Source organism: Xiphias gladius, chromosome 22, assembly GCF_016859285.1.
Source record: "Xiphias gladius isolate SHS-SW01 ecotype Sanya breed wild chromosome 22, ASM1685928v1, whole genome shotgun sequence".
NCBI classification, from domain to species: domain Eukaryota; kingdom Metazoa; phylum Chordata; class Actinopteri; order Istiophoriformes; family Xiphiidae; genus Xiphias; species Xiphias gladius.
In genome coordinates, this window is record NC_053421.1 from 17,929,826 (window position 1) to 17,944,067 (window position 14,242).

A 14,242-nucleotide genomic window follows, 5' to 3' on the forward strand; every position below is an offset into this window, starting at 1 on the left:
GTGTTATTATAAAAATATGTGTTAAATCAAGAGTCATCACTGTCCATAAAAATGCTCTGGTTTCTAGAAATATGATGTGGGTTTGTAGAGCTGCTACATGGAAAGTGGAACATGGAAATATTGTCATTTTCACTGCGTCCAACCGAAGTTCTGGTTTCATTTATTGATCTTGTGGTTACAGTGTTTATCTAGTGTTTTTCTTTTCTTTTCTTTTCTTTTCTTTTCTTTTCTTTTCTTTTCTTTTCTTTCTTTTCTTTTCTTTTCTTTTCTTTTCTTTTCTTTTCTTTTCTTTTCTTTTCTTTCCTTTCCTTTCCTTTCCTTTCCTTTCCTTTCCCTTCCTGCCTTCACCTCGAACAGTTAAGCTGTTTTGGGGCTTGAACTCAGGTTTCTCCCAGAAAACATCAGTGAGATATCTCTCCGTTCGTTTCACGCAGCGCAGGGCCTCCTCCTTCACTTGTTGCCTGTTGTTGATAGATGAGCAGTGTTTCCTCCGGAGGACTCCTGACTTCCCCCCAGGGTCAAGGCCGAAGGTTGGGTGGTGCCTTGCGAAGCGCCGACACTACTTATGGCCTCGGTCACAAGATCAGCCCGAGGAGCGTACACACACACACATGTCAACATATGCCATGGATTTGTGTGCACGCATACAGTGATTAGTCCTGTCGTGTGGAGTATGTTGATTTATGGCTGCAGGGTCCAGCAGTCAGTTGTTTAGTCTGTGTAACGCTGCAGTAATGCTTCAGGAATGACCGGCCGGCCTTAACCTGTAGGTGGTATTGAGGCGATATGGCCAGCTGTGCAGGCATTGACTTACATGGAGAATGGCTGAGCATCGAGCAAGATGACAGCAAGGGGTCACCTGGGCTTTCCCCACGGAAACACACGTGGTGAAAGGTTCCTGCTTTCCACGTAATCTGTTCCTGTTCAAAACTCATCAGTCTTGTCTGAGTTGGTGTTTGCTTTTCACGTATGAGTGGTATGTTTGATCAGGACCTTGGCTTGTGTGTGTTTATATGTGTGTGGCAATTTTTGTGTGTGCACAGAACAAGGTCTTTAGCCCTCAGGCAGTGCCCAGCACGTGGACTTTTTCTCTTCTTCCCTCCTCCCTGGCAGTAAAACACATCTGCAAGTTTCACAGCTCCCGTACAAAAACACCGACTGTCCCTCTTTCATCAGCTGTATTCACTTTTCTTTCACCTGTTCTCTGCTCCATCTTTCATCCTGTCAGTCTGCCGCGCAGTAGCAGCCAGTTTTTACATCTTTCACTTCATGCTCCTTTTAAGCTTACCCACACAAGCCTTTAATAGTGTTTAAGGAATGAGTTGTAATAGTCCGAGTAGTGATTGCAGTTAAAGGAAATTCCTGGTTTTATACAATTTTGGTTTTAGTTTAGTTTTTTTAACCATCAGTCTTATCTCATGGGGCAAATGGAGCAAGAAACACAAGCAGACAAACACAGATTTTAAACTAAACCCCGGGTTACCCAAAGTTATTTGGAAGAGAAAACAAAGTTCAAATGATTTCCCAAACTGTCCATTGTAAACTTCCATTAGACTTTACGGACTGGCTTCATGATTCAACCTAGATCAGTTTTATTGTGCAATGAAGGATCATTAACAACTTTTTGTTTATGCTCACTTTCGGTTATACTTCTAAAGTGGTTTAGGTAATCTGGCTAAAGCGTTGGCGTGTTTACATCCCGTCTGATTATCTGAACACTCGTGTTTCTTCATTGTACTGATGCAATCACTGTGTTCCCAGTCCTCAGTCATTATTTGAGTGAGCATAATGTTATCTTAAATGACTGATTGCAATGTGGAGTGTAAATGACTGACAGAACTACGAAAACAAGATCCACATAGGAGGTGACTGTAATTACCATTTAATCTATATCAGCCAAAAAGAAAATGTAGACAGAAGATTGTAAAAACACAACTACAAGGACAGCAACAGATTGTTTTAGTTAATCAACTAACTAATCAACTTTAAATAGTCATTAAATAAATTATTCTATGAATACATGGGTATTTTTTCACATTGGTCCATACTGGTGTCAATACTATACCTGACTTTGGGTACCAATACTAAAACATTACTTTTATCAGTGCTTTACTTGAAATATAAACTTTTTCTAAAAAATCCTTTTTTTTAATTTAACGAAGTAAGCAGAAGTTCTCAAATGTTAAATGTTGTCTAAACACAAGTACAGTGTGTACAAGAACTTTGCCCAAGTAAAAACATCTTAAATAAGCAAAATTTGGATTTCAATCGGGAACTATCTGATCAAGGAACAAGTAACAAGACTACTCCAACCAAAGAAACCAAATGTCTCAAGTTTTGGTTGTCTAAATACAAGCAGCCATATAAAACAATCTAAATTGTGCAAAAATTAGAATTTAAATCAGCATCTACAAAAGAATAACTAAACAGTATCACAATTTTGACCAGATGTTTGATGCCAGCTTTCAGTACTTGACTGTTTTCATCACATCGTGCTACTGACACATTTCAGTTCAATACCCAGCCGTTTCCAAGAAATGTCATGTCATTTTCATAGCAATGAACCAGAGCACAAAGAAGTGTTTAAATTCTCAGAAATCTGGCAGCCAGAAAGTCTTTTTCCAGTGTTATGCAGGCGTATTTACAGTAGGTTTAATTGGTTGATACGCAGGTTAATATGCTGGCATGAGGCCGGGACTGTTTTAAAACTCAATTTTTTATGTTGCCAAGCGATTGAATGTTTTTTATCTTTGTTGCAGGCGCTCTTGTGGTTTGGGTGTTTAGATTTCATCCGCAGGCCCAGACCCATCCTGACCACATCTTTAAGTGTTTTGTTCCTGTAAAAGCTATCGCTGTCCTTTCTCTCTGCCTCTGGCCCATTCAGTAACTGCCACTCACCCTATTCTCTCCCCCCCTGTCACTCCACACCTCCTTCCCCTGTCCTTCTGTTCACACTCCCCTTCGCGGTTATGAGGAGACCCCCTAACCCTGAGCTCACAGTAAATGAGGGGGACATTAGGGTATACCAGCCTTTACAATAACACACAAATTCTCCTCCAGAACCATGAAACACCAGTGAACACGTCCTCTTGCTTCTGAATTTTACTCTCACTTCACTTCCCCTCCATTCTCTTTTCTTTCAGCCCATTAGCCTCCCTCTGTTTTTACACACCCTAAACTCTTATGGGAGGAGAATCCAGTCACCCTGGGGCACTCATACAACCACTAACACGTGATTGCACACACTTGAAATTTTCTTAGATTCTCTCTTTTCATTTCACATCCCCTTTTTGTCTTTTAAGGAGACTCCTTCTTCTTTTGTACTATATTGTAGCATTCCACTGCTGCACATCTCACCCTCTTTGTGCGTGTGTGTGGGGGTTGTTGTCCACCCACTGTTTATAGTCTTACAAGCACACACACATGTGCACCGATACACAGAAACTATCCAGTTTAAAATGGGGCCCAAAATGTTTACGTCCAGCAGAAATATTTACAACCATTACCATCGATTTCTCGAGCAAATCCGGGAATTTACACAGTTACATGAAAACATCAAGGTCACATGCGTATGCTGACCTTCAAGCGCCTACATACAGTCACGTGTTCAGTGGATGCAGCTCAAACACGCTCTCATATGAGAGGCTCAAACCAGACTATAACACACTGCCCATAAAGTTTCATACTGCTGAAAAAGGCTAAATTTTAAGCCTGTTTCATCAGTGTGAAACTGTGGTGAGGCGTACCACATAAAGTTTGATGTGCTTGTTTCACACTTCCCCAGAACAGAAACAACAGATGATCCGTATGAGTGCCTGGTGACATGACGGCCACATACATTCCCTCACATGCAACATCGTCAAAGTGTGAAATCAGCAAGGCCAGTGTCAATGAGTGCACGCTTTGACGTTTTGTCCATGAGAGTCTTTTAGTTACACTTTGTCGCAGAGGCGGGTTCACATGGGAACTGCTGATCTATGTTTGCGTGTGTTTGTGAACTTGACTACTCCCTTGCTCTTGTCTCCGCAGATGAGTATATAGGAACTTTGCAGCTGTTTGTGACAGCTGTGTGAGTGAAGAGAGGTTCAGAAAAAAACAAAAGGAAAAGAGGAACGAATCAAAGATAAAGAGGAGGGAAAGACAAGAAGATTGTGGCGCTGAGAGAGATTTGAGGAAATCTGAGAGCTCTGTGTGCGGCATGCAAGAGTGTGTATGTGTATGTGTGTTCTAACCATCTGTTTATCAGAGGGTTGTAAACTCAGTGGGTTTTTGACCAGGCAGGATGGTTGTGGTTTCCCAAAGTAATAATACCTGATAAAGCTGAATGTGTCTGCAGCGTTGGAAGAAGTTTTCAGATCCTTTAATCAAGTGAACGTACAACAAAGTAAAAATACTCAATTAAAAGTAATTCAAAATGTTACTAAAGTAAAAGTACAGATATATTATCAGCAAACTTTTTAACCACTCTCATATCTGAAGCTGCTTAAAGAGCTTTAGAGGTGCTTGTATTTGGTTTTTATTACCCATAGAAAGAGCCAGGCTAACTGTTTCCAACCTTTTTCCAATCTTTATGCTAAGCTAAGATAACTGGCTGATATCGGTAGCCTTGTATAATATATTGTTAGATTTTTAATGCTAATGCATCAAGGCATTAATCTGAACATTAATTAGTAATTTTAGCTGCTATTTCGATGTAGTAGAGTAAGAAGACAGAGAGCCTACAGCTACGTTGGCAGCTCTGTGAGGCTGTACTTAAGCATAGCAGTGCTTGGAGCTAATTCCTAACATGCTCACAATGATGAATGCTGTTGTTAAGCAGGTATAATGTTTACTATGTTGACTGTCTTTGGCATGTTAGTGTGCTAACATTTGCTGAGGATGATGGGAATGTCATTAGTTTTGCAGGTGTTTGGTCAAAAAGCAAAGAATTGGACAAATTGAAATTTTGACCTTGATGATGGCGCTCGATGAAAATTCGGTAGGATTCATCCTCTAGTGAGCAAATGTCTTTACAAACTTTAATAGCAATCAATCCAATAGTTATTTAGTCTGGACTGAAGTGGTTAGGGTTAGGGTTAGGGACAAATACAAGAAAGACAAGTACAGTACTTGAATAAATGCACTCGTTATTTTCCCCCACTATGAGCGTGTTTGTGTGTGTGTGTGTGTGTGTGTGTGTGTGTCTGTGTGTCTGTGTGTCTGTGTGTGTGTGTGTTTGTGTGTGTGTGTGTGTGTGTGTGTGTGTGTGTGTGTGTGTGTGTGTGTGTGTGTGTGTGTGTGTGTGTGTGTGTGTGTGGCTGTGTGTGTCCCACAGGGTTGGGGCAAAGCTCAGTGAGTTATAGTCAGTACAGCAAAGACCAGCAGTGTCGTGCCTGCTCTGATGTTTCAGCTGTCATTTAAGTGCAGGTATGCTAAAACTTTTTCCACTCTATGGCTCCATAAGGACTCTTGAACAAGCACAAGTTGGACATGTGCTCATACACACATGCGCACACACACGCGCGTACACGTGCTCACACAGTCACTAGTGTTCTGTGGTCATGCACTGAAAGCCACAGTGGATTTATGTGAGCAGCCGCTTCCAAAAAATCTATTATTTCCATATGCCTTTAATACATTCGCTGACTGCCAAAACCAGCATGGAGACTCTGTGTGTGTGTGTGTGTGTGTGTGTGTGTGCGTGCGTGCGTGCGTGCGTGTGTGTGTGTATAAGGGTATGCCATGTTTGCGCTTACCTCTATGATTAAAACTTAATTCTCCTCTTCTCTATTAGCTGTTTTTCATTGCCCTTTACTTGCAACAGTCCATTCCACCCTTACTTCTCTGGGGACTGGGAGAGAAACAGGTTTTCTAGCTGGGTGATTTCATATTAGTTCAATGTGTGGCACTCAAATTTTTGTTTTTAAAGTTTTCTCTCCGTCTCTCTCTATTTCTATCCTCCAGGTATGTGGTGGAGGTGTGTTGGACTCCAGAGCAGAGCAGTGCGCAGCATTTAACACCCAGGAGTTCATGGGTCGTCTCTACAACTGGGAACCTTTCACTGAGGGTGAGGACTGACTTAACACACACAGGGCAGTTTAGGGTTTAGCTTCACAATGTGATAATAGGCTTAAAGGAGAGGAGAAGGAGGATGGGGTGAAAAAAACGTCTGTAAAATCTGTGTTTAAGTGAGTTAAATGTTACTCTGTCATTAGTATGTGTTGGCAGGCCTCGACTGCGTGTCCAACCCACCACAATCCCCTCCTCTCATTGGAGCAAGCCCACATCTACATGAAGCACTGAGGGTGGTGAGAGACAAGAGGAAAAGAGAATGACTGGAAGTCTGCTTTTATTCTCTTCACAAAACACTCCCCCTCTTCTCTTTTTCCTCTCATTCGATCAACATATCCCTTTCTCCCTTCCTCTCCTGCCAAGCCTCTCCTCCCTGCTCTGACTAAGCACACAGATTCCTACTGAGTGAGATAAAGAAAGAAAGCCAGAGAAATACAGAGAGAGGGAGGTGAGAGGTGATGGGATGCAAGTGTTTTGTCACATGACCATTGGGAGCAAAGGGAGACAACGTGGCTTGTGTGTGTGTGTGTGTGTTAGTGCCTTTGTTTCTCCGCATGTGTGACTGTGTGTCCATGTGTGGTTATGCGTGTTTGTTTACTTTCTCGTTAAGTGTACAATAGTTCAGCGCAGTGGAGGTTGTGTCTGTTTATCTTTGTTTTCCACCGCTGGAGGTGAAGAAAGAGAAAGAGAGAAAACACTAAACAGATATTTGAGGAATGTGACAGAAGAGGAAGAGTGGATAAAGAGGATATTACATACATGGAGATTCGGGGAGTGAGAGATTGGTGGAGGTAAAGAGAAGAGAGAACCACAGTTGTGAGATGATATCAACACTATTTGTCATTAGATTTAGAAATATATGTATGGGCCTCTGTGTATTTACAGTACGACTTTATTGGCCAGTGTGCTGGCGCTGTAGATGAAAGGCGTAATGGATCTTAGATGATATGTGAAAAATGTTCTCACATGTATGTTTGTGTATCTGTCTGGGATTACTGTATCAGCTGGCTGAAGTTCCTCAACACACTCGCTGTGAGAGTGTAGAGCCAGAAACACTAGATCTGCAACACCACTCAACCACATAATACGCAAAAACTAAAAACAGTGATTCACACAAACGATATTTTATGCAATAAACTGATGCATGACAGCATAAAAACAATAACAGTTAAAGCTGCACTCATTAGTCTTTTTATATAAAAAATAAATCAAACGGGGTTGCTCATAATGATGAACCCACAGAGAATTATTACCCGACTCTGCACTTCCCACTTTCGGTTCACTGTTTTGCTTTTCCAATCCCCCACTTTACTGTTATGGTTCACTGCTCCCTTCAGACTAATTTTCAGTCGCAGGAGACGGATGTTTTCAGTGAAAAAGCTCTGATAAACCTGTACACCCTAAACACTGTACACTAGCTGCTCAGCAACAAACTGCCGACAGACAGACTTTGGTAGAGACCAAAAACAGAACTATAAGAGAGTGCATACTGGACTTACATTCATCGGGTGGCCAGAGACACAACTCCACATAAATACTAATATTCTTTTGTGTCTGCTAATATTGTAAATAGGCAGCAGTTTGCTAAGTGTAAACTATTGAAATGAGTTACATTAAATCTTAGCCAGTGTTTTTATCCCGTGTCATGCTTAAATTTTCAATGTCCATAGTTTAATATGATAACATAGTGTAACTTGTGTGGGTCCTCCAGCTACTCCAGTTCCCTCTTGAAAGTCCAAAGACAGTCAGGCAGGAGTGGGCAGTATGGATAAAATACTAAAATATCACTGTATTTGTATTTTTGTCTCAAATCACATTATCAAAATCGAATGATATATTAGATTTTCAGCTGAGGGGGTTTTGTCTTGGATAAAGTAAGCTGATGGGAACATCTGTGTTTGTGTTATCTAGTGAATAATATTGCTGACAAATTGAGAAATGAATTTACCTAAAATGTAATATTGCCTTAAAAAACTTATTCCCATTACTTGAAATGTTAGAGGCAGGCGTTCTGCTGTTAGAGTCACTGCTTTTTCCAGGGGAATACAGGACGTTAAACTTAGAGGCTCTTTTTATATTTTTTGATCTTGTCAGGACAGACTGAGGGCAGTTTTGAGGATGGAGGCAGATCTAGACAATGCATGTTGTAAATCTGTACCAGTAGTCCTCACCGGGGTATCAGCTGGAGTCAGGCTGTCTGCATAAACACACAGGGGCTTTCCTTATACCACCACCCCTGTTTGTGTGTGTGTGTGTGAGGCCAAAGAGTGAGATTACTGTATTTATCCTGAACTGAGCTGCTCTTAAATTTCCTCTATCTGCTGTGCATCCTGGCCTTCTCCTCTAGGCGGGCTTAATTTAAAACCACTATTACCTTGCGATCTGCCGAGAAGAGGAGAGGACTGGACAGAGAGAGAAGAGGGGAAGAAAAACAGAGTCAACCTCTGATAGGGAGGTGTGAGGGTAAATCATGGTACTTGCATTAGACAGATACACTTCAGTCATTTTACCGTATGTTTTTTTTGGACAAAAGAAGCCACCAAATGGCAGATTTCACATTTCTTGGAAGCTGTTGTAAGATACTCTAATGGGATGTCAAAAGTATTAGCAGATGACGTCAGCTGGGTCAGACACTTTGATATGTGCTGGAGATGATCCTTTTCCATTCTGCTAAGTAAACTGTATCGCACTGTTTACCTCAGTACACTCCCACTGACTGTGACCCAGACTTTCATAACTATCTTCCCATCAACATACTGGAGGTTGCGAGGAGTGTGTGTGTGCGTCTTGACATTGAATAGTGTATTAGTTATTTCTCTCCAGCTGCACTCGTCTGTTTAGGACTTTGTACAGTGCTGCGTACACAGTATTTCCCAGAAGTATTTACGTTGAACTATGATGCTCTTGCTATTTAGTGTATGATTCTCAGGCCACAGGGTGACAGCCCTGTTATATATGTAGTGCTAAGTATTGTGGCCCAGGGTTTGGAACTGGAAGCTTAAACCGTAAAGCTGCCACTGCGGTTATAAACCACAGAATTGATAGTCCTGACCAATTTCCCCCTACAAGCTCAGCTCTGAAAGCAGTACCTCTGTAGTTTTTTAATCACTGCACGTGCAGGTGTTGTTTAACTTAAATATTCCCTTTTTTTTTTTTTTTTTAAGGCCTTATCCCCTCTCTGCGCACCCATCCTCCCCTCTTCCTGTCCCGCAGCCTATCTCTTTCTCTCTCCATGTTGGAGTTTGTTTAGACCGAGAGATAGTGGGGAAGTATATTTAGAGAACATATATTCCACTGTCTGAACACTAAGCTCAGAGAGGGAGAGAGAGAGGCAGTGGAAGAGAAAGAGAGGCCAGAGATCGAGTCAAAAAGAGAATTAGAGAGATGTAGTGAGAGACAAATGAAAAATAAGGACCAAAATAGTCAGAAAAGATTAGAGGTGATGGGAGTTGGAGAGCCCTCAAGAAAGACTTCAGGACAGGAATCGAAGAAGAGGAGATGGAGTATGAGGGAGATGAGGAGGAAAAATACAGAGAGAGGCAGAGAGTACAAGAGTGGCAACACGTCTCCCACTTCGAGCTCCACCTCTCTTTTCTGTCACTGTCTCCAGTCTAATCTCTCAGAGATAACTATGACAGACGGAAAGAGAGAACAAGGGTGGAGAGAGAGAGAGGGTGGGAACTGCCTCCCTTTCCTTCTTCTCTTTCTCTTTCTTCCTAAATATGTAGTGTATATCTGTCTCTCTGCAGTTATCAGACAGTAGCAAAAGACTGGTAACAAACAAGTGGCGGTAGCAGTGCTGAAAAATAAAGTTTGGCTCATTCTAATGCCAGTCATGGACAGTGACACATGCTTAGATACACATTATTGTACAGTAGTCATGCATAACTAATAAGATTAACATTTGTGTGTTAATCAAAAACAATTAAAGTAATTGGTCAAATCAATAAAGATAGAAAATTAAGAGATATATTCATTCTTTTTTCTGATAAATACCATCATAATAAAGCAGATTACATTACAAGTCATCATGAGCTATTAAAAAAAAGTTTGAATATGTATCGCTTTTTATTTTTGAAATACTCACTTATGGCTTTTTCTAAATTAAAGCAGTTTTGGTCCCACATTGTTTAAATCAATGACTTCTTTGTGTTACAAAGAGAGACAATAAGAGAATAGCCCTTCACTCCTCCTCTTTCTCTAATTGGCACCAGAAAGTTTCCACATATACTGACAATATACCATTGTATGTTGATGAAGAACCTTCTTTTCTAATGTTTCAAATGCTCTCTCATCATATTTTAAAAACTTTCACAGAACACATTAGACTCTGATATGTCTGCTGTACCTCTGAAACTGTAACTACTTTTTAAGCTTTTGCAATATTATTTAAGTATCTTGGCGATAATGTATACACATGCTGAAGGGACCACTCCAAGGTTTTAGAGTATTTATAAGCAAATTGATGAAGCTAGTTATGTATTACCTTAATTTCCGTGCAAGTTTGTGTAAAGATAAACATCCTGTGTGGGTCAATTGCTTCATGTGTATGACTTCCTAACCACTTCCACCCACTTACTGAGATAAAATACACTCCATAATGTCCTTACATACTTTATTTGGTCAGTCAAACAACCAAGGCACAAAACTGCACACGGTGTCTTGGTCTTAGCTTAAGTTTTTTTATCGAGACTCACAATATAGCTCATCCCTGAAGAAAATTGAAGGAAAGCCTACAGTAGGCCACTTTTTTTTCCTTATGATGAATGAAGAGTTACTATACTCTGTTCTCCCACTGAAATAGTTCTTTTGCACCGTATTTCTCTGTTTGGTTCCTGCAGAAACGAAACCTCCAAAACAATGAAGTGGCATCTTAAGAGTCCAGTTTTACTAATCCCTCTTCTCTGTCTAGAGGTTTTCAGTCTTTTGTCATTTATGTTGACCTCTGTACTACTTGTACTACACTGGGCAAAGTGTTGTAGTACTTTCAGAAATTCAAGGAACTTCACAAATTCTGTGAAAGCAATCTGGAGTTCCTTTTAATTCACCACATACTACACAGTTTTTGAATTATCCCTTGGACACACAAGGTGAAAGCAGGAGTCTGGTATTTGACCTTTAGTCTTTGTTCTTAGATATCCCCTATGAACCCCTTGACTTTGAAGGTGGTGCTATTGATGTCTTATTGAACTAGGGGGAGGAAATATTTCCATGGTGAAACAATCTTCAGTGTTATTATATTAAAATTTATTGGCATTGATGTAATATAAGAACCACAATTTGATTACTTAAAAATGTCCAATTGTTTCACAAAAGGAAGACTTTTGGAAAGAAGCCTCTCCTTCTCAAACTGTTTCAAGGACAGAATAATAAAACTGTAGAATAGTTTTTGACCACTATTGGAAAGTGTCATGCTGTTGATATTTATATAGAATTTAATAGTGGGTACATTTCTGTCTAGATGTGACAGAGAGAAGAGAGAGGCACCGTGAGAAGTCACAATTTCAGAAGCACAGATATTGTCCATTTAACCCCTGAACTCCTGGTGACAGAAACCCCTCCCTCCCACCTGCAACTGAATGTGACCCCTTACTCATGCTATGAGATCATGTCTATGGCAGTTTCACACAAATGCAGCCCTGTACACACACACACACACACACACACACACACACACACAAACAAACATACACCAGTTATGCCCGAGGCCTTTAACTCCTGTTACACCCCCTATCTCTTACCTGAGAGAGAATGATGAACAGTGGAGCTACTCACTGTCCCCTCCTGAATTCACCACCCATTTGTTTATATCTTTCTGCCTTTGTTAAAGGAATAGTTTGACAATTTGGGAAATATGCTTACTAACTTTCTTTTCTGCAAGAGATAATTAGAGAATATTGATATCCATCCATCTAAGATCCTGTTATAGTTTTGTTTTTGGTTGATAGCCTTAATCAGATTTATTGTTGGGAAGGGGCCCTCTGAGCTTTTTAGCGAGGCAAGTCTGAGGACGCCTCTGACTACAGGTAGCCACTTGGTGCCCCTGTTGGGTAATAAATTGATTGACACTTATTGTCGGTGAAAAGTTAAAAAGACTCAACCTCGAAACTTAAGGCCTGTTGCACACTGAAGAAGGCATAGTCTGTGTATTTTTATCGCCTTTGCTAAACTTTGACATCGAAAACGAAATAAAAGGAACAAAGCGAATGATTTGCGCGTGCGAGCCGTTTTAAAGATTGATATTAGTCTCATGTCTGTGTGTCAAGTATGGAGCTGGAGGCAGGATTTGGTTAGCTTAGCTTAGCATAAAGACTGGAAGCAGGAGGAAAGAGCAAGCCTGACTTTTTTTATAGTTCAAAACGTACACTTACCAACACCGCTGAAACTCACTAGGTAAAATTTTCTGTACACAAACAGAAATGTTAAATGATAATTTGTGGTTTTAGAGAGAGTCAAAACCACAGGATTGTTAGAGTTCTTCTCATTTCTTATCAAATATGTTTCCCAATATTTTTGAACTATTACTTTAAGCCTGCTTCTTCACCACGTAGACAAACTCTTCTTACTTTTGTCCACATTTTTTGCTCGTACCTCACCCCTATTCCCCTGTGAAATCCTCCGTCTTCTCCACTAGTCTATTTGTCTGCCTATTCTCTCAGTGCTGACGGACTTTTCATTTCCTCTTTTACCTGGAAACATTCTTCTCTTTCTCTGTTTCATTCCCCTCTAATCTCTGCAGTGCACATGTCTCTGCAGTTTGCGTCCGTTGTGTTCCTCTCATAAATATAACCTTCCTCGTTTACATTTACACCTCTTTTCTGGGTATGTGTCTCCTGGGAGGGTGCAGCAGCGAGTGCACTCATACAAGTGAGCAACAGGGAAAATAGCTGATGACTCTCTCGTTGTCTGACAGTCATGGTCAGGCCTCAGTTTTCCAGCCACACGGAAAGACGTTCATCACCCAGCTGCGTCTTTTCCTTGCCATGCAGACACACAAAGAAACTGCGCATACTGCAGATCTCACAGTTACTCACACTTAAGCAAAAAATATACAGTATGCTGTGCAATAATCCTACTATGCTATGTTTCTGTGTTGCAGTTGGTGCGGACAAGCAGTGCGAGCTGACCTGCAGACCTGCCAGCTATCGTTTCTACGTTCGCCAGGCCGAGCGAGTCAGAGACGGGACTCCCTGCTTCAACGTCAGCTCAAATGACGTGTGTGTAGAAGGACGATGTCTGGTGAGTAGATCTAAATGTGCATGTGTGAGATTTTTGCTTCGGATGTCTGAGCCCAAGTCCCTCCTGTCAAGTCACGGGTTGACAAAGTCCAGAACCTGGCTGTCTTAGTCTCATGTCTGTGTGTCAAGTATGGAGCTGGAGGCAGGATTTGGTTAGCTTAGCTTAGCATAAAGACTGGAAGCAGGAGGAAAGAGCAAGCCTGACTTTTTTTATAGTTCAAAACGTACACTTACCAACACCGCTGAAACTCACTAGGTAAAATTTTCTGTACACAAACAGAAATGTTAATGATAATTTGTGGTTTTAGAGAGAGTCAAAACCACAGGATTGTTAGAGTTCTTCTCATTTCTTATCAAATATGTTTCCCAATATTTTTGAACTATTACTTTAAGCCTGCTTCTTCACCACGTAGACAAACTCTTCTTACTTTTGTCCACATTTTTTGCTCGTACCTCACCCCTATTCCCCTGTGAAATCCTCCGTCTTCTCCACTAGTCTATTTGTCTGCCTATTCTCTCAGTGCTGACGGACTTTTCATTTCCTCTTTTACCTGGAAACATTCTTCTCTTTCTCTGTTTCATTCCCTCTAATCTCTGCAGTGCACATGTCTCTGCAGTTTGCGTCCGTTGTGTTCCTCTCATAAATATAACCTTCCTCGTTTACATTTACACCTCTTTTCTGGGTATGTGTCTCCTGGGAGGGTGCAGCAGCGAGTGCACTCATACAAGTGAGCAACAGGGAAAATAGCTGATGACTCTCTCGTTGTCTGACAGTCATGGTCAGGCCTCAGTTTTCCAGCCACACGGAAAGACGTTCATCACCCAGCTGCGTCTTTTCCTTGCCATGCAGACACACAAAGAAACTGCGCATACTGGAGATCTCACAGTTACTCACACTTAAGCAAAAAATATACAGTATGCTGTGCAATAATCCTACTATGCTATGTTTCTGT

General features: G+C 41.0%; 1 protein-coding gene across 3 annotated transcripts in view; it reads left to right on the forward strand.

The window, feature by feature from the left end:
* adamtsl4 (ADAMTS-like 4) overlaps nucleotides 1-14,242 on the forward strand; it is a 36,853-nt gene that overhangs the window by 14,378 nt on the left and 8,233 nt on the right. For all 3 annotated transcript variants that reach the window (XM_040117348.1, XM_040117346.1, XM_040117347.1), the window contains exons 5-6: nucleotides 5,944-6,046; nucleotides 13,151-13,290. In XM_040117348.1, coding sequence (XP_039973282.1) covers nucleotides 5,944-6,046; nucleotides 13,151-13,290 — 243 coding nt within the window. The remainder of the gene's footprint in view (nucleotides 1-5,943; nucleotides 6,047-13,150; nucleotides 13,291-14,242) is intronic.